The 26,706-nt window shown below is 46.4% G+C and overlaps 1 protein-coding gene across 12 annotated transcripts in view; it reads right to left on the reverse strand.

Annotated features, from left to right (window-relative positions):
* Positions 1-277: 277 nt before the first annotated feature.
* TENM3 (teneurin transmembrane protein 3) overlaps positions 278-26,706 on the reverse strand; it is a 1,246,978-nt gene continuing 1,220,549 nt past the window's right edge. For all 12 annotated transcript variants that reach the window (XM_032328838.1, XM_032328846.1, XM_032328840.1 and 9 more), the window contains 6 exons: positions 22,813-22,988; positions 21,277-21,512; positions 13,802-14,098; positions 9,057-10,668; positions 6,102-6,232; positions 278-3,957 (listed from right to left, as the gene is read on the reverse strand). In XM_032328838.1, the coding sequence (XP_032184729.1) occupies positions 3,202-3,957; positions 6,102-6,232; positions 9,057-10,668; positions 13,802-14,098; positions 21,277-21,512; positions 22,813-22,988 (3,208 nt within the window). In that variant the 3' untranslated portion in view covers positions 278-3,201. The remainder of the gene's footprint in view (positions 3,958-6,101; positions 6,233-9,056; positions 10,669-13,801; positions 14,099-21,276; positions 21,513-22,812; positions 22,989-26,706) is intronic.

Below are 26,706 nucleotides of genomic sequence, written 5' to 3' on the forward strand. Positions count from 1 at the left end.
AGTTTTTTTTTTTTTTTTCTTCTTTTTAAAAATTCTTCTTTCTGGGGATCATGTTTGACTTTGTGGGGGTATATTTAACGTTTTTTTAAAGTAGGCCATGGGAGGAGTCCCCTGTGAAGTGTACAATGCTGAGCTGGCAGTGTGGCCAGTGGACACAGAAATTAAAAAGAAAAAAAGAAAAGAAATGATACGACCAACTGGGTTGCCAATGAATCAGGACCCCCTAAAATACACGCTGGCTAGCCCAAAACTTAAAAAAAAAAATTATAAACACACACACATTGGGTTGGCTTTTATTGGAATGCCTAGATGCAATCTATAGTCAAGGTATGGAAAATTCAGGTCACATAGAAAGTTAAGAAGGCAAATGAAAAGAACAATACAAATCAGACAAAATTTACATCTCAAAATATCATGAAAGCATTTTGACTGGCTTTGCCTAAAATACTTTGAATATCAATTTTTTTTTGTAAGCTAATTCTTTCCATTATACAGTCCCCCACCCCCCACCCCCAACTCTTAGAAAAAGGTCTTTTGTTTACATATTCCCCAAGGTCACTATTTCTTGTAAAAGCATGTCCAGATCACAAGTCTTTTTAGAAAGAAATAGGCTCATTATACCTACTAACAAGACACTAATTGGGTTGATTTGACTTCATCTAAAATAAGCACCAAGAGATACTCCCAATCTGTTATTTTTCGGTGCCAGCCTTAAGGACCAGTCCATGTCGAGAAGAGGGTAGGATTATGATTTCACTTCTGTCACGTGGTACAAGCTTCTCATGGTCAATGCATCAGAAACATTTCTGAGAATTTAGACTCAGAGCCTATTTCAACCAAAAGTACTTAACAGCATGCTAAACAGTCCTGCAGAAATTCCATTGAACAGAACTGCAAACGCCTAAGGTAACAGTTAAAAAATAAAATGTAAAACAGAGCCATGTTGATGTGGTTTGAAATCTCATAGTTTTTTTTAAACCGGGGCTTCGTAATACTCGCCAAAGGATTTCCAGGATAAAAAATATTAATGCTAATCTGTGCTTTCATTCTAATAAAATATCAGCATTCATTAGAAGATTAATTACTTCGGTATGTTCTACCAAATACACAAAGACAGTAATAGCACTGATACTGTAAATTCAGTAGCTATTTTGAAACTTTCCCAGCCAATCTGTTTAATAAACACGCCTACTGTGCAATTTAGAGTATGTGATACATACAAAGCAGTTAGAAAATTATTTTCAATACATCACTTGAACCTTTATATTTACGACATGACATGTTCACTTGCTATATTTATCACCATTATACATAGAGGAAAACAGTGTGTACTATAGCTCAATGAACTGAGAAATATTTTTCTAAAAATATTTTTGTGGCTGAATTTAGTGCTCACGAAAAGAGATTTGCAATAGCGGCTGGCCCAACCCGGGAGTACAGATGGCCGCTGTGCCCAGGCCGGCTCGCGCGGGTGCGGGAGGGCACGGCCGACATTTCACTTCCAGCTGGGTCGGCCACCCCCCGCACCCGCAGTCTTCCCCGAGACAGAGGAGGCGGCCATTCAAACCAGCTCCCAGGACGGGTGGGGTCCCGTGGACTGACAGGAGCCCGTCTCTCCCTTTTGTGTCCCTCTTGGTGACCTGACGGTCCACACCCAAGACTAGCAGAGGGACCCCGACCTTTCCCATCTGGCCCTCTTCCCGCTGCTCAGGTTCTGCTATCTTTCCTAGATCTTAAGACACATGTTGACGGTCAGGACTACATCAGATCCTTTCCTTCTCACGCACGTTTCCTGGAGCATCTGATGTGGTCTCTTGCCTCCATCACGAAATGGAGCTTCAAGGAATGGTTAACAGTAAAAACCCTGTGGTTAATTCTATCCACTCCCCTCGACTTTTAGGGGACGAGAGAGGACCTCTCTGGCCCAGTTGTTATATTTTATTATTATTATTATTATTATTATTATTAATTCATATCTTCTGCTATATTCCACCAGCCTTAGTTTTCTGCTGTGCCTCTCGGTTGATAAGGGTTGAGGACACTGGCCCGATGAAAAAGAGAAGACAGACTAAGGAGCAGTTCTCTAATCAGCCACCCACTTCGGATTGCACTGTCCTATCCATCTAGTGATAGAAAGTTGCACATTTTTTTTTTCCAACCTAATACAAAAATATTAACACTTCTGGACATTATAGGCATAAGTCGTTATATCTCTACAATATAATAATTTATACTGTACAGCTATAACAGATAACAAAAGGTGCAATCCTTTTAAAAAAATCACACAGTTCACATGTTTTTATCATTTTATTTTTAAGTATAAACTTTTTAAACACTTTACATAAATTAACTCCTCTGAGACTAATATTTGATGTACAGTAAATCGTAATTCATATAAAAATCCATAAACAACTTGTCTCACATAATTTACAAAAAAATCAGGGTTTCCTTTGCTTATCAGTGACAAGGATTCTATTTGCCAGTTTTTTACCCCCCCACAAGGCAAACCACGTTAGCATTGTAAAATCCATTATGAAATCCCCGCTAGAGCAGAACTCGCTTGTGCCGATGTCCTTTTACAAAGCAGCACAGGGAAAGCAGCTGGGTTGTCTACAAACAGTAATTTTGCCCCACATTTTAAAATTAACAGAGATATATATCACATCCTATGCAGAGAGACTACTTCTTGTAAGCAAAGGTCGACAATTCGGTCGTATCTGGAAACACTGTATGCACTTTGTTTGGACCTTAGTTAGATACAGTGCCTCCAAGGAACGGAGGGCCTCGCGCAACACGTTTAGGCCTTTTTTTTTTTTTTTTCCTCCTTTCTTTCACTTATTTATTTTTCCTCTTAATACTTCCCGTCCGACTGAGTGCAGCGATATGCATATGTAAACATATTCTTTAAAGCCGATCACCTTTAAGGTCATTCAGAAAAAAAGTGTTTTTGAGTTTTTTTTGTGGATTTTCTTCGTGGTCGTCTTCTGGTCCTGACAGCAGTCCGGGTCTCCCGGAAGGCTCTTCCGCGACGGAGAGTCCGCTTCGGATTGTGCTCCAGAAAGATCCGAGCAGAGCAGGGGCGTGGGTGAGGCTCCGGAGGGACGCGGCGCCCGGTCCCCGGCCGGTCCGCCCGCCCGCCCGCCCGCCTGCGCGCTGGCGGGGTGGCCGCCTGTCCCGGGCGCGGCCGCCGGCCCCGGGGGGTTACCTCTTGCCGATCTCGCTTTGTCGGAGGAACTGGATGTTGTTGGCGCTGTCCGCCAGCTCCGGGTACTGCTCCACCGAGAGTACGTAGTACCCGTCGTAGCCCTGCACCTTGCCCGCGCTCAGCAGCTGCCGCTTCTCGCCCTCCGTCCAGAGGCGCGCGCCCTCCTCGCCGTCGCGCACGCGCTGCTGCTCGCGCGCCCAGGCCCGCGCGAGCGCGCGCTGCCGCGCCTGCTCCAGGATGCGCGCCTTCTCCTCGTCCAGCGTCATGCCGTAGCGCACGTGCAGCGCCAGCGCGCCGAACTGCATCTCCACGTCGGCGAACCTGCGCGTCCTGCCGTTGACCACCGTGGTGGACTGCGACACGGTCACGTTGATGCCGTTCTCCAGCGCCTTGCGGCCGCTCGTCAGCCGCAGCGTGCCCAGGTCGCTCTCGGGCGTGCTGGTCTTGATGAAGTAGTGCGTGTCCTTGCCCTCGATGGTGAAGTGCAGGTTCTCCAGGTAGAAGGCGTTGTTGAGCACGGCCGCCACCTTGATGCAGTCCTCGTTGGCGATGTTGAGCACGTTGGTCTGCACGCGGCCCTGGCTCACGGCCAGCATCACGCCCTTGCCGATGAGCGACTTGACCGTGGCGAACCACAGCCACGACGGCGCGCCGCCGCCCTTGCGCCGGCTCACCTGCACCTCTGCCATCTTCCCCAGGGACAGGAAGGCCTGCGCTTGCCTCGCCACCTGCTGCTGGACTCCGAAAATGGGCTGCGGAGCAAACAGAGCCGGGGCGGGGGGCGGGGAGGGACACGGTTTAGAGAACATCTGTAGCTCTTGGTTGCCCGGGAGCCAGGCTTCCTGGCAGCGCGCCCGGTCCTGACAACAACCCAAAAAGAGGGGTCTGGGGTGGGGGGGACGTCTGTGGAGCGCTCCCAGGCATTTATTAAAAGCTCAGTGGGTTCTTTAGAGATGAAAGGGCTTAAAAACAACTCCGGGTGGAGGAAGGCACTCAAAGGTCCCTTCCCCTGAAGTTGATCCAAATCAGTTTTGAAACGGAAAAAGAGGGGGACTTCATCATGTATTAGCTAAGAGCTTTTTAGTCTCCATCGTGGGCACACTATGGTTTCAGCTTTTCTCTTTTAGTGTCTGGATGCCCCTTTCCCATGCCTATCGCATTTGGGGAACCCCGTTCCTCAGGGTCACTGCGGCTTTCTCCCTGGGAGCCCGGGGAGGAAGCGGCCAGCACACACACGGGTCTGAAAGGCTGCGCTACTCCGCGCGGGACCACCGCGTCCTGCTTCATAGGCTTTGAAATGCCTGTGCTTTCATTGAAGGAACCTCTGTCCTCTGTTCCAGCAAACACAGTTTTCAACTGCATTTCCCCAGCGCTACCTGCAGAAGCGGACTGTACAGGGCCCACTGCGCAGTGGGACAGCTGGAGGGGAGTGTTTATTACTTCAGGGAAACATCAACTTTTTGGAGACAGGGACGGTAGACCATCGACGCTGGCAAATGTTTTGAATTGGGGGCGTCTGAACTCAGCCATTTCTTCTACTGCCAGATGTTTGTCTGGCCGGTGTTTCCCCACAAACATCTGTTTCATCTGCAGCAGTGAAAGAAACATTTGTTTTTTCTGCACTTGGGGCGGCCTCCAGTGTCTTTGCCAGCCATTCCCTAAGCTGTCCTTACCCTGCGCTTCTCTTGACAGAGAACTTGAACCATATTTAGGAGGCTGCCTAGGAAGAAAGTTGGCAAGTCCATTTGTACAGTAAGACTTAAGTGTTCGCAGACATGCTGGAAAGTCAGACACAATTAGGACGTGCCTGTTCAGATGCCTTGGGAAACTTCAATGTGTCGTCAGGACACTTTATCAGTGTAGATATATTTGCAATTCGAAATGTGAAAATGGCTCCCAGACCTTGGAAACATGATGGGTTTTGCTTTCTAAAAAAAATGTAAAGGTGACATCTCGAAGAAGGAACTGTTTAATGTGAAGTATGAAACACCTACCAGAAAACAGAGGTATTGGCACTGAATACACTGTGTGTGTGTGTGTGTGTGTGTGTGTGTGTGTCTGTGTGGGTGTTTCAGCCATGATTGCTTTTCTCTTTGTAGTCACTGAAATTATAGGAAATTGCTCAAGGGGGGCAAGGGATTAATCTTTCTAAGAAACTCTGCACTCTCTTCTCCTTATCATTACGGGGGAACCCAACTTCTTGATCTTTAATTATTCTTGCTTTTAGTTAGAAATTCTAGTGTTTTGTTGTACATTTCTTTCTGATCTCCTAAAGACAGGAATTAAAAGGGCCATTTTCTGAAATGGCAGCTTTGAGTTTGCAATTTTCCATTCTTTTTCTTTTATTTTAGTTCTCAGAACAATTATAGGCCTCCTGAAATGTTATTTTCAGGAAAATTCTATAAACACCTAGTTGCAGATGGAGCTTTATCAGAGGACATTTTATTTTTATTTTCAATCTGTTCCTGTGAAACACTCTTCAGATTTTAAAGGAGTTGAACTTTGCGGCATTGTTTGTGGCCTGCTCATTTGTAATACGAATCCCCGGCCCTCCCGTTTATTGTATCTTTGCCTTAAGGTCCCAAGGGCTATAAATGTGCTTCCACGGGGGTTCTCTGTAGAAACCTTGTGCTCCAAAACGAGCTCCCTCATTTTATTACCTTCTGATAATGTCTTTTTATGTTTTTATTAGCATCACTAAAAACAGATTTAAGCCTGTTTAACAGGCCCCTGGTTTGCTGCACAGAAGTGGGATGTTTTTCTAGCCTGAAAGAGTCAAAAAAATGGAAAACCGGTCTTGGGCCCAGCTTTCACAAGAGCAGTTTGGTTAAACGGGTAAATACGCCCCAGCTCAGCCATCGGTCACCTTTTCACAGTTTTGCTATTTGTTTCTTACCGGTACATCATCCCACTGCTGACTCTTCACAAGTTCGTAAGAAGGCTCCGTTAAATCAAATTTGGGAACAGGGAATCCAGGAATAGCATTGTGCAGATGGAAACCAAATGTCACCAGCCAGCTGTTAACATCTAGGAGAAGATTGTTCAAAGCGAACGGTGTTAGAGTTATTTTGTGCTTTCATACATTGAAATTCTTACCTTTAAAAAAAAACCCCAGTTCACAAACAATAGCCTGAAGAGGACCACATGGTTGCCTGCCTTCTCCCATTCTGATTCCGCTACTTCCAGACTTGAAGCCACCAGCCTCCGTAACAGAGCGATGGCAAGGGCTGAGACTAGCAAAGTGTCACACGTGCGAGGTGGCATCCTGGGCTTGTAATATGCGATGAAAAGGGGTAATAACAACACCCAGCAGCATGAAAGAGCGGCCGCCGAGGAAGACAGAGGGAATTGGTAGTTAGTCAAGACTGGTCTTAAATAGAAGTTGAGTGTTATTAGCTTTCAAAAGCGATTGCCCAAGGATATGAAGCTTCCACAACCCATTTTCTATTAATAAAAACCCTAAATTGAGAGAATTAAAATCAACAGCTGATTCTTAATCAAAGAGGAATGCTGAAAACTGGCAGAACTGGCTAAGGGCACAGAAGTCCGGATTCCCATCAGCTCTGACTTCAAAGGCGCACTTGGGCACAGGTGGAGACGAACTTTTTGGGGAGAGAACCTGGAAATCTTTAAAATGGTATTTTAAAATATTGCCATGTGACTCCAAAAGCCATTAAGCTCAGAATAAGGCTTTTATTCTATTCTGAAGGTTATAATGTTACAGAACTACTCAGCAGGCTTGCAGCTTTATGAGTACAGTTGGGTGTAGATTATTTTATATATTAAGCACATTGCTGGAAAATTTGAAATTGCATTTCACCTAATATATTTTATGCTGTTCCATCTCTCTTTTGATGTTTTCCAGAAAGTGCTGCTATGGCATTCACTGCAGTCCATGTTGCTAGGAGAGGATGGATTCAGGAGCTGTGGGCTTTCCCGCCTTTCAGGCAGCCCCTGTCAACACCTCTTAAATAACCAGTGGTAAACTGCTTGTCAGAATGATGGAGAGCCACTTGCTTCCTATTTCCTCCTCTAGGGCACAAACTCTCACCTCATCACCAGGCTGACAGGTCCTCTGTCCAAACATCATATGGCTATAGAACCAGTGGTATTCTCCCTCTTTTAAAAGGAGGGATGGTGGTGGTGGTGGGAGAGAAAAATCCCAAATTCATCACGTAGCGTAGAGAGTGTTACTTTTGTGTGTGTGTGTGTGTGTGTGTGTGTGAGTGTATTTAAGATTACAGGGGCCTTATATTTTGGAAGAAATTCCCCTGAATGGTAGTGTTGGGGGCAAAGTTGCTCCTACTATGAATAATGTCTGTGTAACAGTGAAAACATAAAAATCACAGGGTCTTAAGTATGGAAAAGTATTGCCAAAATAATGGGACTTGGATGCTGACGTGTATTGAGAGAGCTGAAGGAGAAGTCCATGAGGGTGTTTCTGAACCAGGATTGTTAAAGAGGCGAGAGTCAGCTGGTTCACACGGAGGAGAGCTATGACAAGCTTTGGCAGTCTGAGAAAGCACAGAGCAGATGTGAAAGGAACAGGGGGCAGCCTTTTGAGAGCTATACCAAGAACTGAGAAAACAGGCATCTCAGTATGCCTCGAATACTGAGCAAGAGAAGAGACAGCCTGAAGGAGCATCTAACACAAGCCAAAACAAAACACAAAACCCCAAACCAAACTACAACCAAAAAAAAGAAAACAGGATAGAACCTTCTTCCAGGAAGCATACACATGGCAGAGAGGTTCACATGGTAGTCTAAGTCAGGAAAGGAAGGTGGGATCAGAAGGATTCAGAATCCATTGAGTGCAGGGTGAGCGGAGAAGTCAGGAACCAAAGGGAATTAGAGCAGTGCCTGCAAAGACCTTGTCTCTCATCCTGGTGGGTTGGTGGTGGCAGAGGTGGGATGAGATGTTTCAGTCAGATCACGCCTGAAACTTGGAAAGGTCTTATGACCCCCTATTGGCGGAAAAATTAGCGTGTCTATTAGTAGTGCCACCAAGTAAAAACTGGTGCTCCAAATAGTATGAAGACGGTAGTGAAAACAGAAACAGGACCCTCTGGCGAAGCAAGTGGTGGGAGAAACTCTTCTTTTGTTGCTCTGAGGTGATAGTGGAGGGGAGTTAGACATCCCAGGAATGAGATGGTGAATCACACTCTGCTGTGTTTCATGGTTCCTCCATTAGAACCTCACACATGGGGGCGCCTGGGTGACTCAGCCCCGCATCGGGCTCTCTCCTCAGGGGGGAGCCTGCTTCCTCCTCTCTCTCTGCCTGCCTCTCTGCCTACCTGTGATCTCTCTGTCAAATAAATAAAAAATCTTAAAAAAAAAAAAAAACCCTCACGTGTAAAAGAAAAACCAACATTACACATATGTAAGGTAGTAAAGCAGAATTGCATAAATATTATCTCATTAAAGGAGACATTAATCTCCCCATTTCATTGTTAAGGGAACAGATTAAAAAAACTTGTGATTTACCTATAAAGCCACTTAAAGGAGACTTAAAGGAGAGTTGGGATCAGAATTCCAATTTGGGGGCTCCCAAGTTCATCCTGTTTTCCACAGCCCCATGTCACCGCCCTTCCTTAAGGGACTGGATTCCATATCATTTCAGAAAATTGTGGCCTTGGGCATTGGAGACAGAATAGGAAGTAACAAATGATGCCTCAGTTTCCCTTTCTGGTTTCTCTATGGTTCCATAGAGAAATAAACCCATTTAAAAGGCTAGGCATTTGATTTTGCAGGAGTAAAGTGTAAGGCTAGAGAAAGCAACTCTAGTTATTGTGTGTATTCATATAAGGAGTAAAGGAATTCTGCACTTGGAAAGGAAAAAAAAAATGCTTACCTGTGATGTAATCTTTCACATCATGGATTTTGCTTGCGGGGTTGTTATTCCTAAACATGTAGAGGTTAAAAGGAGCTGGGTCCTTCCCAATTCTCTTCCAGATTTCTATGTCAGGCGTTGTCCACCGTCCTGCCAAAATATCATAATCTCTTTCTCCAAAGTGGATTAATTTTGTGAGTGGGTCATATAAGCCACCATGAAATCCAATTACCAGTTGAAAGTCAATATTGGAGTCGAAATAGATTTCTCCATATGCAGTATACTGAATCTGTTTCAGCATAAGCCCATTGCTACTGAAAACAGCCAATGGTGTCCCTGTGTTATCTGACGCAATGTAGAATTCGTCCCCACTGCTGATTTCCATAGCAAAGAGATGTCCTTGGAGATCATAATAGAGAGACGTGATTTCTGAACTCGAGTGGTTGTAGACATGAGTAATCCTTGTGGGATACGTTAAGTCAGCATAAAAAAACTGCAGATGCTGTCCCAGACTGGTTTTGCTAGACACGCGCCTTCCCAGGCCATCGTAACGATAGATCACTGTCCAGCCACTGCCTTTACTATAAACTCGAGTCAGAAGGCCCTTGGAGCTGTACTCAAAGATCTCTGTGCCTCTTTGACGCAGGAACCCATCCTCATCCAACCGATACTGAACATCCCCGAGGCGAGTGATCCTGTCTCGCAAGTCATAGCGAAGAGGTGTCAGACGCGCACTGTTACTCGGGTTCAGCAAATGGAGGTTTCCATTCAGGTCGTAGTTGTAGCGCCACATGATCTTTTCATTTAGATAAACAGTCTGGAGCTGCCCGTCAACATCGTACTCGTAAGCGTATTTGGTAGTGTTGGCAAAGGGCCCTATTTTGATTTCTCTTTTGGTCACCCGACCCATGTTATCATACTGAATTGTAATCCAGTACATGAGTGACCTGAAAATCTCGTACTGAATTTCCTTGATGCGGCCATGGGCGTCAAAGTGTTTTGTGTACGTCATCACCGCCGTGGAGATGATCTGGTTAATATCATAATATATAACTCCAAATTTTCCAAACTGCTCAACTTTGCCGGAAATGTCATCAAACTGATAGAGATCGATGGGCAGAGGTGTTTCATTGATGACCCCCTGCATGCTGGTCACTCGAAAGCTGTTATCATAGCTGTAGTCGAACCTCGCATTGACCATCCCGTCCTCGCTAAAGCGGAAAATCTGCCTGTCAATCAGGGGGCCAATTTGCCTGTACCTGATGGTGCAAATAAAACCATCGCTCTGGAGGTTGACGGTTTTGAGGACTCCCGCTGTCTCATCGTAGGTAAAACTGACTCTCGTGCTATCGTACAGGATCTCGGAGAGCCTGGTCTGCCTCCGGTACTTGAACAAGACCCTGCGGCTGGTTCCCAAGAAGGCCGTCTGCAGAAGCAGCCCCTCCTCATTGTAGTCGGTGATGACCGAGGCGTTGCTCTCAGGGGGGTTGTAGATGTTGCGGTAGTAGCCGATGGACCGCATGGTCTGCATGGTGTGGCGAGCCACGCTGGGCATGGTGATGGCGGACAGCCGGTCCCACATGTCGTATTCGAAGATGTACTGCCTCTGGCTGTGAAGCAGGAGGACCATGGACTGCGAAGACACAACAGACAGTTGTTCAGTATTTGTGATCCGCGGTGGGGGAGGGGCAGGTGCGGTGGAGGTGGGGGTAAGCAAAAAGCACATCCTGTGACCGCGAATACGCAGAAACATTTCGCTCGAGAAAATGATTTTCATTTTAATGGAGCTCTCCTTGACCTTATACGTTGTTAACAAGCCCTGGCCTGATTTGCTCGGATGCTTCATCGTGAGGGGCTCTGCAGTTAGTGGCTCAAGATCCATAAGGTGCCACTTGTCATGGCTGTACCGTTCTTCTCCTAGGTGTCCACAGCCAAGCAGCAGACTGCTGATGGCTGGGGCTAAGTCACAACACAGGCCTGCACAAAGCAGCTCTAAAGACAACGTTTCAAGGAGAAAGCAGCACAGGGGCAAAGTAATCCTACCCATAATCAGCCATTATTTAGGAAGGTGGCTTTTCCCCCTCATTTGACTGAAGAGCCACTCAAATCATGTTTTAATTTCCAGTGTGTGGGGGGAGGAGGTGTAAAGCATTCAAAATATTACTTTATGAAGAAGCGACCTAAAATTAATAAAAAATGGATAATGCACATATAAAGCATCAACGTCAACAAACAACGCTAAATCACATGGTGAACAAGAGCTGTAAAGGCCCTTAATTGAAATACGGATCCCGGTATGATTTTCTTGGTTGGTTTGTTTGCAAATTCTTACCTGTCATCTGGAATGACAATAAAATCTACATTTTTGAAATTAACTTTAGTGAGTACCAAATCTGATTCATGTCTTAGCTGGTGCAGGAATGGTTTCTGGGCTACATTCCACTTTGGTGCTAAATAACGCAGTGAATAAATATATAAATTAAAACGAGCTCTGCTTATTTTGCAAGGAATAGCAGAAAGACACGAGACGATCATTTATTAGGGCTGCATGAGAGCAGCTCAACCCTGAGGCTCAATCGTGGATAATGTAGCTCAGTAGTAATACAGAGCATGGGCGATGCTCTCCTCTGCGGAAACTTGCCCCAAACCCCATTAGACCAAATGCAATGATGGCAAATCTGGGGCGATGGGTGTGTTAGGAGCCCTCCTGGGACTTAGCTTTGCTTTTGCCAGAGAAACACATAATCCCTTGTCCAAGGCACGTTCCCTTTCTCTCTACTGTCCACCATCTTTGGAAGCAGCCTGCATGACGAGTTCTGTAGTGTGTCCTCTGTGGGCCTATCTAAGGGCAGTATTTGGCTGCTAGCTGTGCAGTAGATGTCTTGAGAACCGTTCCTAATAGTTTCCACTGAGCCATGGAAGACTTGGATGGTTGCTGAATTCACGGGAATTAGTAGCTAGTTGTGTAGTCATTTAAAATCACATCTGATGGTAGTTAGTAAAGTGTTACTACTTCTGCTATGAAGAAGTCTGGGTTTAGGGTACCTATCCTAGCAAGGAAATGGAAAAGAAAATGGAAATGGTTTGGTGGATTTTAGGGATTTGAGACAGAGGATGAAAGCACTAGCTGGCTTTTCTGATCCCCACTGATACACGAACGTGACCTCAGTTACTGATGGTGTCTTCTCCTGTCAGTGGCTCTTATCAGGGCCGTGCTCTCTGCCTCCTTTTAAACATTTCCCCATGATCGCTATCAATTTTTAGGGTCTGGGTATTTCTGTTACATGTCTCTGTAATGTGCTTAATTAAGTTACTTTGGGAAAAGTGTTTCAGGATGAAGTGGGGACTCACTCCCCACTTCTTCAGGAGGAAGTTGTCTCGAGTTTGTTAAGTTGGAGGGTGACGTGTTTTCCAGGCATGAGGACTGGCTCCCAGGAAGGTATGTGTGCAGGGGGACTTCCTCTGTGGTCTCTCAAGAAATCACCATTGGAGTAACTGTGGAGAGTGATGATTACTGAGGAGGGAAACTGTCATCTGGGGGGGGCCGGTCCACTGTCTCAAAGGGGAGTCTCTTCGAAGGGGAGCAGATGAGCAGACGAGGTTTTTGAGAGAAGAGACTGGCAAGTAGGCACCCAGCTGAAAGCGTTCCCGAGTTGGGAGGCATCTGTGGGGAGCCGTGAACCTGACACTGGTTCTCCGGAAGGCTAGTCTGGGTGGAGGCCGTCTAGAGGTAGACGGAATGACTGCCGGGCAGTGGGGTTGGGTGCAGACTGAGCAGAGTTGTGCAGAACGAGACGGCGTGAGGTGAGCACAGCAGCGGCCCCGACTTGAGTGTCCGGGGGGACAGGTCACTCTGGCCGACGTGCGTAAGGCTGGAGGCAGTGACCACTGCGTTTGTGACTTGGGCTGCCCTGTGCCTCGTGGGCCCAGGTGCAACAGGCATTGGAACTCAAAACAGAACCCTCCCTAGGACTCAAGTTTGTCTCAAGGGCAAACGAAATGTTCCACAAATTTGCTCTTTGGTGGATTTTGTTTTTTACAGAAAGGAATTACAGGGAGGTGGCCTGTTCCCTGTCCCATTACTGTGCTTTCATCCCTCTGCATCACAGTCACTGTCCCAAACCTCTCAGAGTGTGACTGAGGGTTTTGCATGCGGGTAAGTTTAGGTCTTTTTTGGTGTCGTGTTTAGTGCTTAAGGACAGAGGAAAGCCTTCCTGGGGAGGCTTACACCTTTTATATGCACAAGAGAGGAGAGATGACACAGAGTGCCCGAGATGCGGCTTTCTGAAAAATAGCCTCTTTTGGAATAATGCATAGATAGGATCTACACGCTTTTTGTGGTTACGCTGACGCACTGCCGGCAACAGCACAGAATGGACACACGAGCAGCGCTAACGTGAGGCTTTCTCAAATGAAAGAGCCAGCTCGGAGATGATTTACAAATGACTTACGTGCTCAAGGTCTAATTTGTGAATGTTGTCGACGCAGAATCTTGGCAGGTGGACAGCGTTACTGCTTGTTTGTTTGTGGCATAAATCACTTAAAAGGGTCTCCAGTAGTAGAACCTAACTAAGGAGAAACTACTTCTCTAATGCAGAAATTCATCACCGAGGTACCAATGTGACTCACGTACTGATACTCAGAATAATAAACGGAGCCCGTCACCGCCCCCCCCCCCCCGTTCTCCTCCCCCGCGGGGGCTCTGGGTGTCACTGACAAAGCGCAGTCATAGCTCCCCTCCTCTGACTCTCACCATGTGGCCATACCTTGTCCAAGTATGTGTAGCTCCATGTTTTACCGTCCGCGAAGACCCGAGACACGATCCTCCCCTGGCCATCGTAGTCGACTTTTTCACTAGTCGTGCCCCGTTGGACGCTGGCAATCTGGCCGGTGGACGAGTAGGTGACATTGACTGCCATCAGCTTGCTGCTGGGCAGCCAGAGAGTCGGGTGCCCTGACGTGTCGTAGGCAATCCTCAGCAGGAATTTACGGTGGTCATCATAGATCTTCTCTGTCTTTGTTGTTCGATCAAAGTCAACCGAAAGGAGGTTCCTGCCATTAACCTGTTAGAACAGAAACAGGATGAGAACGTAAGTCCTGCCAGCCCCACGCCAGCCCCTTATTACTCTTCGGAGTCCCTGCTATTGTTTAAACACCATTTATGATGATTGATTCTCTTTGTCAGTAAATTAATTTAGCAACTTCTTGGGTACAAGTGCAAGGCAGTAGATTAGCAGCTCCTTTAAAAGGTTTCATTAGGCAGAAAGACAGCCTGGCATTTGTTCAAAACCTTTTCAATTAGATGCTGTAAACTTAAGCAACTGATAAGAAAAATACCCAAACGTATTTGCTTTGAAGTTCGTTCGGAAGATATGGAGGTGGTCAACATGGCATCTCCGTAAATTACTCAAAGCCCCTCCGTCCACAAGACACTGGAAAATAATGGCTCAGTAGATTAATCTTGGCTATATTAAATAAAAACAGTAAATGTGACTCCAGCCCTTTGAGGAACAGTTAAGTAGAAGCTGGAACCCACATTACTGTAAATTATTAATGCGTCTAAATAGCAGGAGGTTACAAACATGATCATTGCTTTTGGCCCTGTGCTAAAATGTCACAAGTTTTTAGAATGCCTTTCCCTTTAATAACATCTGGCCGACTGGTGGTGACCTCAGATACTTCACTCCCCATCTACAGGGTTCGACCTTTGTGCTCATGTATAGATCTAGCGGCGTGTTGCTAGATCAGGTCTCTCTGTGGCTCTGTGCCATGTCCGGAATCTCCGACCACGTTTGGCGGTTGCTGCCCGGGATCCAAGGCACGCACAAGCCAGCACTGGTGACTGCGGTGGGAATGTGGCCGCAGTTACACTCTACTTTAGAAAACAGTCTGCGGGGTGCTGAGGACCCCCTAAGAGTGCATCTTCTGCAGCAAGACAGCAGCTTTCGGATGGTGATAGCCCAGACACAAAAAAATATGCCCTGTCTGTTGGACTGTTAAACGTTAAATGAGAACATCTGAATTTTACACAACCACGTCTTCGTTAGAACTTTCAAAATGGACAGTTGCCGCTGATCGGTCACACGCATGTCGGCACACAGGCCGCTTCTGCAGCAACACCCACACTTACGTGTGTGCATACACAATGAGCCTGTGTATTTATGTAAACTCCGAGATGAAATGAATCTGTCATCTTACCATTGACATTAATCAAGCCCCACGGAAAGAGACTGTTTGACCTTGAACTTTCCAGTCGGCGGTTCAAGGGGCGAATCATAATGTCCAGCATCTGGGGAAAGGTATGGAAAGGTAACGATACAACACAAAAAGTCGTCCATGGAGTGAACTAGGTGAACTGCTTTTGGAGGCAGAAGAGCACCCAGACAGATGAGTCCCAGAAGGTGAGAAACGGTGGAGCCCCAATGGCAATCCGGAGATCTCCGTGTGCCGCTTCCGTCTGTGCAGACCCAGCTCCTTGCCGCAGCAGAACCTGGTGTGGAAGGCGTGTGTGCGCTGCGGGGAGGAGCCCCATCTCCGTCCCTGATAGGGTCTAGAGGTGGCGGGACTTTGGGCTTTGGCCCCTCGGAGGCTGTCTGTCCATCTGTGAGGTGCTCAGATGAGAACCTTCTGGCTGGGCCGGTGATGTGGCTGGATTCTGTCTGGCGGGCTCAAGGCTGTCGGGGCTTCCGTTCTCCCGCACGGATATGCCCGCATGTTGGTCCCTGCCTCCTGTGGCTTCCGTGACACTGCACAAGGTTACATTTGCAGAATGCTTTGCGGACCTTGAAGCTGCTGGCTAATATTACAAATACCGGCTTTAAAGCCTGTAGGAGGGTTTGATTTGAGAGCAAATGAACTCCGTACTCCGCTGGCTGGGTCCGGTTCTTCACCTTATCTTGGCACAAAACTTTTGATGCCTTAGGATGAGGTTTTGCACTAAATGGTTTCCTACAGTTCCGGAACGTATTTCTCTGATTGTGATTTAAAAAACAAAACAAAACAAAACAAAACAAAACAAAAGGCACAGCAACCTCTGAAGTGTTTTCCCCCCTTTCTTCCTTCTGTAGGTGATTTCCGGCTTCGCCCAGCCACGTCCGACTGCCTGTGCAGTTTCTGTGGACCGTGTGGCCCACAGGACTGCCCCATCTGTTTGCATTTTACTTTGTGTCATTTTAATTTGTATTTCAATTCTTTACTGCATTCCTTAACCACCCTTGAGCTCTGCAGAGCTGCCTCTGGTTAGAGCAGGAGCGATCTGGACGCCGGCCTGCAAGACCGTGGGGTATTAAAAGGAGCTAGGCAAAGAGCAGCAGGGGCCCTTCTTCCCACTGCCGCACCCTGCCGCCCCCCTCTTCCCCTGGTTCGTGGATATGGCTACGCAACCCCAAAGCATCCAGGTGGCAATCACATGGTAGTCCCCGTGCGCCCCACCATACCCAACATGCCGCCATATGGAAACATCTAGAAGCATCGAGAGACGGAACATCTGCATACAAGTTTCAGTTTTTCTTTTCATCTAGACAGACGCCGGGTGCAGTGCCTTTCCTGCACCCTCAGACTGGAGCAATGAGGAAAGAATTAGCACGTGGCTGCGTTTCCCCTTCATTCCCAACACGAGCCAAGGTTTCAACCGGTCTGTTTCCAGACAACAGTCACTGCTATTGAATATGTAAAATTTCAAAGATACTAACAGATCTTGTGTTTCCTTTGTTCTTCTCATACTCGCCCAAACTTTCTCCTTCTGGTATTATAAACAAAGTGCAGAAGTCAAGGGACATTTCGATTCTAGGACACAGTCCTACTTAACTGTACCTTAATGAAATTATGGCAACGTTTCCACCCGCCCTTTTTTTTGGACAGTCATAAAGGACCAGCATTGTTCCATGTCCCAGTGGCCTTTTAATAAATAGTTTTAATATAAAAAATATCAATTTAAATTGAATAGTTCATCTAAGAGGAAAACCTTAGATCAGATCATTACTGAACCTTCAGCTCTACGAAAATGAGTCGAAATGCTGTGTTTGGAGAGGAGGTCACCATCAAGTCCTTAGTGATACACAGCGTTTCTTTAAAGCAAGCACGGAAAATCCCCCATTTCTAAGATCACGTCCGGCATGACTGTGAGGAAATCACAGAGTCCGGGAACGGGGCAGTGATCATCTTCCTCCCAGAATGCTTGAAAAACTGAGGCGTAAAGATGTTAAACAACATCTTTATGTTTAAAGACATCAAGCACCATCGGATTCTATTCCCGTATCCGGAATGTTACGGGGGGAGGTGAGTAAGGGCTGGCTCATCACCCAGTACGCTTGGTGACAACGTCACGACGCCCCCGTGTCCCTGTTGGAACATCAGCTGGCTGCAGACTGTTTCGTGTCTCTCTGTGTGTCGGCGCTGACATGGTACCGTCCCACTCCGGGCTGCGACGCTCGACTTCGAGTGACAAATAGCACATCAGGCAAACGTGGCTGGCAGAATTAGATTCGAGTACGCTCTCACATGCATGCATGTTTTTATTTATTTTACTTTATTTCTTAATTTATTTGAGAGAGAGAGCGAGAGTGTGAGAGAGAGCGCATGAGCAGGAGGAGGGGCAAGGGGAGAAGCAGACCCCCCGCCGAGCAGGGAGCCCTACAAGGGACTCGATCTCAGGACCCGGGATCATGACCTGAGCTGAAGGCAGAGGCTTACCCGACTGAGCCCCCCAGGCACCCCTGCACGTATGCCTTTAAATACAATTTTGACTTCCAAATTTTGAGAGTTTCTTTTTTAAGTGATTCACTATTTTTTTTTCCCCTTTGAACGTCTGAATTCTGGGCAAGTTTAGAAGATATATCTTACTTTTTAGAATGCCATAGCAATTGTTTTGTTTTGTTTTTTGGTAATGGAGGAAAGGCTGGTTCCAAAGTCCAGCACTGACAATAAACATGGGATATTTACAAACATAAGAGACGGACAAACAATTTTTATGCCTGGGTCTTTTTTTTTTTTAAACTTAGCCACAAAAAAGCAAGCTCTGGAAACATCTAATCTTTAGCTTGCAATGTTTTCCCACATCTCTCCCAATTTCATTTGCTTGTGATTTCTGACTGTATTTCCCTTTCCCCTTAATGCACATTTCGGAGAAAATGCTCTCCGCGTTGCTAGTCTCTTGTTAATTTTCCTTCTCTACATTTTGCTTTCAGAAACTTTTTAAACTACAGTATCTGGTGCCCTATTAGAGCTACGTCATCTAGGGAGAGTTAGGTTTGTGTCCAGCAGTCAAACATTTGCAAGGATGGGCTCTTCATGTCGCTTCTCGCTGGAATCGAGATGCAGTGAGATACGCCGTATTACAGGGCCGGCTTTTCCTCCTTCACTCACTGAATCAATATTTGAGCGCCCACCCTGGGTCGCGCGCCTCGCTGAATTTAGGCAAATACCTTAAAAATGAAAAGCAGCCTCTGCTAGGAAATCATGTAAGGTAAGAGGGGGAATGTTCTCTCTTTCAGGAAGGGGTGAGATGCAGCTGAGCGGCTCTCCAGGCTGGTCCCCAGTGCCTTGAGGGACTCCGGGCCGTTCCCCACTTCACTTTTCTTCCCTATTCGGGCAGACTCCAGGCCAGTCCTTAAACCGGGTTTTCCTATCCCTACTCTCCCCCTAGAATTTCTCCTTTAGAACCACAGAGGAATGAAATTCGCAGTCAGAGCTGGCACATCCAATCTTATCTTGAAAGTAAGAAACCGTCCCTTGTGATCTCGGCATTGTCTCTCTGAGAGCAAGCCCAGATCCGCCAGCAATTTAAGCAGCACATTCTCTGAAGCAACTAGCCAAGGCCTCGTGGTCCTGCTGTTTAGAAGGAACCAACACCCATGCCCGGCTGCTCTTATCTTTTCTTCTTCCTGCAAAGTGAGGTGTCTGCTTCGTTTTGAATCAGGCAGAGAACCAGAGACACGAGATAGGATTTCCTCTTTTCCTCTACTCTCTCTGATTTCTTTTAATGCCCAGAAAAGCCGTGTTACAAAGAAACAGAGGACATGCTTACACCTAGCTTGTCTCAAAGAAGAGAAGGCAGCCTATTCTGCGGTCGGTTTCCGGGCAAAGCGTGTCCCATACTCTTGGCGTGTTTTCCTAACAAGTGTGCTAAACGGCTCTTTCCTATCTTCCCCTGCGCGGGTGTAAATGCCTAATGCACGTCCTGTGGTAGCGATTCTCCGGGTTAGGGAATATGTAATCATGCCTTTCACTTGTAAAGTACTTCCACATTGTCTCATCTGATTCTGCGACAATTGTGGACCTTGCAGGCAGGTATTTTACCCATTATGTGGGTATGCTATGAAGCCCATGTCTACGGCCAATATAATGTCATAACATTATGATATCATGGCAATATTATATTACTTGTATCCTATCTAGAGTATCATGATCTACATAAGGAAAAGGAGGTTTCAGAGATGTTACGATTTTTTTCCATAAGGTTTATTAGTAGCCCAAAGGGGAGCCTGATCTAGAACCCCCATTTTTGGAATTCTAGTCCGTGCTGTCTTCTGAGATAGGGAGCACAAGTGTGAGCTGCATCTTTGTATCTTTTGGTGAAGGAAGTCCTGTGTCCGAGGGTAGGTGTGGTTGTGTGTGTGTGTGCGCGCGCGCGTGTGCATGGGCACGTGTCACGTGTATCATGACCATTATAGGGAGAGCTGGATAAGATAAAGCCCATGAACCAGCTTCCAGTTCGCAGTGGCCCAAGGAAGCAGGGTTCCTGGAAAGAAGTCGTAGGTGGAGGCAGCCACCCCTGATTCCTAGGCTCGAGAGAGGGAAAGGCAGGGAGCCAGAGTTTACTTGGATGACAGACCAACCCTAGGAAAGGGACCTGAAACAAGTCAGCAGCTGGTTTTCTCTCCAGTCACTTTACCTTCAACTCTACTGTTCATCTTCCCTCTAGGGTTCTCTTGCTTTTTCTCCTCACTTCTCTCTTGGAACAAGTCCCTCTCCAGCGTCCCCTGCTCCTGCCTGCCACAACTCCTGAGCCAGGCGGCTTGGAGCTAGGCCACCCTGGCTCCCGTAGCGTGGGAGATGGGGGAGGTGGCAGCACATAGCGTTGGAGCCAGAAGGTCGTGCATTTAGAGTCCCAAACACCTGCCTTGAACTTGAAGTGAAATCAGAATGTAACCTGTAAGCTGGAGACAGACTGCATGTGACCCACTGATTGTTCATTCTTTTATTTCTGTTTCTTGGAAATAGCCAGAGACAGCATGTATTAGCTGTTTCTTACCCTGAAGGAGTGTCAAGGTAAATCACGTTGGCCTCTTAAAATAATAATTCAGCCATTTTTGGTGCAGGAGAAAGGATATTAATGATATGCTCTGTGTTTTGTTCTCTCTCTCTTGATTTTCAGTCCTTTGTTTTTAAATGGCAAAGGGAAGTAATTTTAGGAATATTTGTCTCCATTTATCTGATAAACCGAAATCTGTTTGCTAATACAAAGAATGAATCAGGTTCAGTTTATAGTGGTCTGAAGGTGGTTTCATGGAACTTGTGTTTTAGTACCTAATCTATGTTCTCCACCCAATAGCTGTCAAAAACCACAGCTTGCTTTCTCGATATATTTGGCCCCCAATGTGAGAGGAAGAAAAAAGAAAAAAACAACACCCGAAAAGGTAATGTGGAGAACATCTTGCAAAGATCAAGGACACCAGCATAATCAGAAATATCACTGCATTTCTCATAAAGACAATATAAATCAATAGCAAGGAGGTCACAGGTTCTGCCACTGATATTCTTCCAAGTGTCCCAACTATACTCTAAAAATATTGAGGAGAAAGACTCCACCTTTCTATGGCCAACCCATCTCTTAATGATCTGAAAAACTTTCAATATTTAAGCTCACCCTCATTTACCCTCATCCTCACATTAGAAAGCCATCCCTCCCTACTGAGAGGCTAAAGGAGAAGTAGATGATGATCAGGATAATATTAGTAAAGCGACCATGGACTGACGTCCAGGCTAGTTGGCATTGGGCTCCATGCAACTGCCTGATGTCTCAGGGAAGAATTGATTTTTAACCACAGATATGTTGAGAAAAAGCTTTGCTGCAATAGTCGGCTTTTATTCCAAATCATCTACTGGCCTGCCGGTTGCTAGACGTCATGCTGGAGGGGGATCTGCTGCCCTGCATGTGGCTCTGGGCAGATGACAATGGTGAGGGACGAGCGCTAGGCACCCTCCCTTGGGGACACGACATCCTCCCACGCACCCGGCTTACCCGAAGCTTCCGACCAAAGACGTTGACTTTCCCCTGGGCTTGCTCTTTCCGGAACCTCCACTCCACCAAATTTTGCCCGTTCTCGCCGGGAAGACTCATGTTCCGCTTGGCAACCGTCGGGTTCGCCGTGCCGGCCAGAACGTGCGGCTCGGTCTGGTAGTGCGAATCCAGGCCGCTGGCGTAGATGATTCTAAGCGAGCCGTCGTAACCGATCTGGTAGCTGTTTCTTAACTGATCTGAAAAACAAGGAGCCGAAAACAGAAGCTACAACTCTGAATTAATCCCTCTGTGGGGGCATGCAGTGACAGAACATTCCTGAAGTGCTGACCGAACTCCGCATACAGGGAAACAAAAAGGACCGAGTGATGTCCTTTTTCAACAGCTTTGATTTCTGGTGTTTTCGTGCTGTTAACAGAATGGGCGGGGTAGTAAAGGCGGGCTTCAGGGGAATTTACAATCCTCCTCCGCTTCTCTCCCACACCCATCCCTCCCTCGCTTATTAGACATCTTTTGCAAAGATTTCATATCCGTACATTGTATACCAAAAAGATGAGAGGATATTCCCCTGAAACTGATTTTTAAAAAAGCAAGCCATCTTCTACTTTGTACAAAACCCTTCCTGGGGTGCCTGGGTGGCTCAGTGGGTTAAGCCTCTGCCTTTGACTCAGGTCATGATCTCAGGTCCTGGGATCGAGCCCCGCATCAGGCTCTCTGCTCGGCAGGGAGCCTGCTTCCTCCTCTCTCTGACTGCCTCTCTGCCTACTTGTGATCTCTGTCAAATAAATAAATAAAATCTTAAAAAAAAAACCCTCTTGCATTATAAGCTACTGCCTTGATTTAAAATTTTTGAGTGATACTGGACCATTTGGAGAAGATAGGAATTTAAGTGATAATAATTTTAGATGACTGCAGAGATTCGTGGGGAGAATTGGTAAAACTAATGAGTTCAAAGAAGTTTAGCCCATACTTGGTAATTATTCTTGGAGCTATGACGTCACAATTGCAACAGTCATGGTAAACAGGCTTTTCCAAGACTGTGTCATGTTCCATCATGAATATATTGGATATACACGTCTATGGACGGGACGACAAAAAACAAAGTCCAGATATTACATAAACATGCACGCAGAATTTAGTATTAAATTTCCAGGGGTCGCGTCACACGTGGACGGAAATGCAGCATCGCGTGCAGACTCGGAATGTGCTCTGTCTCAAATGCCTGCGCTTCCGCGGCCATGAAGAGGACCCACTCCCACAAACTGCAGCGGATGACTCAGAAAGGGTCTGATGACGCATGCGAAGAGCTGCAACCAAGTTGCTTTTGGAAGCGACAGTATGCGTTAGGAGATCTGAGATATGTAGGTATCACGAAATGAACACTACCGATAGACCCGGGACGGTTTCACCAATATCTCTAGAGGCTTATGTCTTCACCTTCCCTTTTCTGGCTCATCTTAGAAAATGGGGTCACCGCATTCTATGGGGGGTGCTAGTGGCATTTAAGGTTATCCGTTCCCAATCATCTTTCGGGTTTACCTTGAACCATGGTGTAGAAGGAGTCAATGGAGGACAGATTCGAAGTGATACTGACATCCTCTTCACGGCTGGACGACTCGATGTCCACTGTGATAGCCTTGTCCATGTCCCCGTGCAGGTTCGTGACCACTCCGGTTGGAAACGTCACATTCGTCAGGCGACCTTCACTGTCATAGCTACATAAAAGAGGCATCGACCGGGTGTTAAAGAGCTCTCCTGACGTATGATGTCAGGGGCGGCAATATTAGCCGTGGAAATTTGGAAGAATATTTGCCTTTGTGCATGAGCCATGCAGAGTGAGGGCTTCAAATGCACTTTGAAGTCATCAAAAGCCTGTTTAACACAGAAAAACCTCACCGGCGAGAGCAAGAGTAAACAGAAGAGCTCACCGTCTCCGCAACTTCTCTGAAGTGCGACCAAAGTCCTCCTGCATGTCTCATTTGCTGTTTCAAAGGGAACATGTTTACTGATATTAAATTCCTTAGTCTTTGCCATATTTTTTTACGAAGTAGATTTAATTCGCTGTTATATCAGTTTTTAAAGTTTTACTAACTTATGCCCTCCAGCACGGTGTCCTAGGACTATATGGAATTTTGTAAAATGGTACGTACACCTCGTATGCACTATGTAAGAATATCCTTGTCGTATCTTGTGACATCGTCAACAAACAAACACAATAAAGCCATTACAGATTTTCTTATGCCTCAGTGTTGACAAACTTTATAATGGTAGAATGGGACCCAAATGTTGCCAGATAGGGGGGTGCTGGGGGGAGGGGGATTCTCTCGTCCGGCCTGATGTTGTAGGAAAGGACGAGGTCTTGAATGATGATTTATTATGTTTACTGAAATGCGATGTACTATTTCCTGACATTTAATGATTAGTTGCTTTTCAATTATACACTTACTTTTTTAGCATGTAAATAGAAGAGGGAACATATAATTAAACGCCAGGATATCTTTTAATAAAAAGCTGTCCTATGCATCATAGACATAACATTTTAGTAAAGAATGGATTTTTGGGTGACTTTTCTATTTGTGGCAGCACCAGAGAAAATTTCAGAAACGATGGTGTGGTTTGAAGAAAAAAAGAAACAAAAAAAAAAAAGATAGCAAATTCCAGACGGAACACAAGGCACTTCCTTGGGACAGCAGTACGTGTAGTAAGCCCAGATTTCAGCTTGGTCCCAAGGCTGCTTCATTAAGAAAAGGTCTAAACGAAATGAGATCTTGCACGATCTCTTACTTACAATAAGCCCAGATGCAGAATGGTAGAGAAAGGGTCTTCTTAGCAAAAGAAGTTCCCAGCAGAGGGGAAAAAAGGTGGGGAGGCTCCCAATGATCGGTGTAAATACGGGGTAGCAGGGAATAAGGGGTAGAAAAAAGAATTTAAATTACATTTTGCAATAAAAGGAGAGGGTTTTAGAGGGTTAAAAAAAGTGGTTTTGGAAACTGTGGTTCATACTGAAGGACAAGATTCTAGATAATGAAGGTAGAGAAGACTGAGCAAGGGCAGTGCCGTGGTAGAGACAGGAAGGAGGAAGAGGAGGAGGAGAGAGACGATGTCTGCTCGGGGTTCGGTGAGGAGGTGACCCCATTAATTCCGGGGGGATAGCACCAGTCAGACGGAGGGTCTGACCGACCGGATCTGACAGTTTGCCATGGTGCTTAGCCAACGGCCCGCGCGGGCACTCAGGAAAGAACAAGCAAGCGAGGGAGAAGCAAAGAGAAAGGAAATGCACCGTTAAGTGTAATCATTGTTTGGGCCCATAAAAGGCAGAGCTGAAAAAAAAAAACAAAACCAGCCTCCTTCCCCTCCCCACCAGCCCAAATGCCCCCAGCCGATGAAGACATCAATGAAAGAAATCCAACGTGGCTTATTGCTGTCATTGCTTTTTAAAAGAAATTACTGCTCTTGGAGAAACAAACAAGGCGTAGCTTTGTGTACGCAGAATTATTGACAAAACCAGCTTAAGGCTCAGTCTTCACCTGGACGTAAAGCTGGCGTCTCTTTACATTCCTCCCAGGCTATCGTGTCTTGAAGAAACCAGCCTACTTTCGAATGCTCCTCCGGAAAAGGCAGTCCCGCACCACGTTCTCCCCCACCCCCTCTTCCCATTTTACAGATGGAAAAACGAAAACATGCTGCACTCCGGGGCCTGGATCAGGCTCTCATGGCATCCGATGACTAGGCCATAACGGGGCTTGCATGTGCCGGACCCCAGGGCCATGATCCTTGTGTAAATCACAGAGGCAGCCGCTTTCTATAGAAGGTGCCGCCTGCAAACACTTGGCTGATTCCTTCTTGCTGCCATCCCTCCCCTTGCCCTTTCTGACCCTGGTTGACGTAGAATTTTCTAGCTCCATTCTCATCGAAGTGGGAAAGTCACCTTCTTGCTGCAGAAAGCATTTCCCCAACCTTGGCCTCTGCTTTCTCGTCGGCTCTCCTGCCCGACGCCCTGTCCTGCTGGGCAGGCATTTCGAATCCCATGATGCTGAGCACATGGGGACAAACCACGGGATTCTACACGTCCAGATTCTAACCTATTAGCCATTGGTTCTTCGGAAAATACAAATGCAAGTAACTGTTGTAGGGGGGACACTCAGAATGACACAGGGTTAAGCCGGGATCTCAGGGGCCCAGCTTCCTGGTTGGGCCCCGAGAGTCCTGAATTTGTGCCTTCAGAGCAAGGGCCGGGTGGACAGGAAGGTGCAGGCAGGCTGGGGTGCTTGCATGAGGCAGGTCAGGACGGGTGCTCCGGTTGAAGGACCTCACCTGCCCAGGTCCGGCAGCAAGCGCTTCCCAGACTTGCCAGAAAAAAAAAAAAAAAAAAAAAAATCAGGAACCAACAGAGCATTTTTATCTAAAGAAGCAATACCTGTTATCCATCCTTTCATAAAGAAGAGGCCACTGAAATAAACGACAGGCAGAAAGGACCTAACTCTGGGGGTGAGAGACCATTGATTAAACGGAGGAAGTGAAGCTTGGTGAAAAAAATTCTCCACATCGTTTATGTTTTTCTTTGTCTTTTTTCTTTTTTTTTTTTTTTATCATTTATGCTTTTCATTTCAGCGTGGATCACTGAAAAGTTTTCCCACAGATTAGCACCCATGTCAGGAGAAACGAAAACAAGATGGAGGAGAGATCTTAACATCATCAATCCTGAGACAAAAGAAGGAGTCAAGGATGACTTTCGGAAATGCTAATCCTCTACCTCTTACCTATGGCAAGAGAGGAGGAACGATGCTCCAGCCGATGGCCACCTGTCCTCCAGAAGGCTCGGAACCTCCGTACTAGAGGAGGCCTTCCCCTCACATACATGCCTCGGGACAGAGTCTCTGCTTCCGTGCAACGCTGTGGCTCGAGTTAATGCTGCTTGGCCTTGGTGGTGAACCAGCCGGGCCCCGCTTGTGTATCTGAGACGGAGCTTTCTTTCATTAGCCGTTCGAATTTACAATGCAGTAGGCTCTAGGGAATTTGAATAGAACATCAACCTCATGCTCTCCATTCCAATCCTCTGGTCTCGGCCTCATGGCTTCAAATTCATAACACAGCACATTCTTTTAGCTCCCGATTGACCCTCTTCACAAAGAAGTCTCCCCGGAAAAAAGACAGACTCCCTCAGGCTTTTCGCGACCTTCTGCTCTCTTGCTGATGGGATGCCCTTATTTGATGTTTATCTATTTGTTCGTCTTTAATTTTGATTGCATTTTGCCTAGACTTGCTGTTTCAGCCTTTGTGGTATATTTTTAAGTCTCTTTTTAAGTTTCCTAAGCAGCGGGATTATGGACCAATGCCCCAGAGAGTCAGAGCCTCGGCCCCTGTCAGTTGAAATGCTGGATTCGTCCTGACGTGAAATTTCCTCTCTCCCCCGTGTAGAGAGAGGTTCCCACT

The sequence above is a fragment of the Mustela erminea genome, chromosome 21, assembly GCF_009829155.1.
Source record: "Mustela erminea isolate mMusErm1 chromosome 21, mMusErm1.Pri, whole genome shotgun sequence".
Taxonomy (NCBI): Eukaryota; Metazoa; Chordata; class Mammalia; order Carnivora; family Mustelidae; genus Mustela; species Mustela erminea.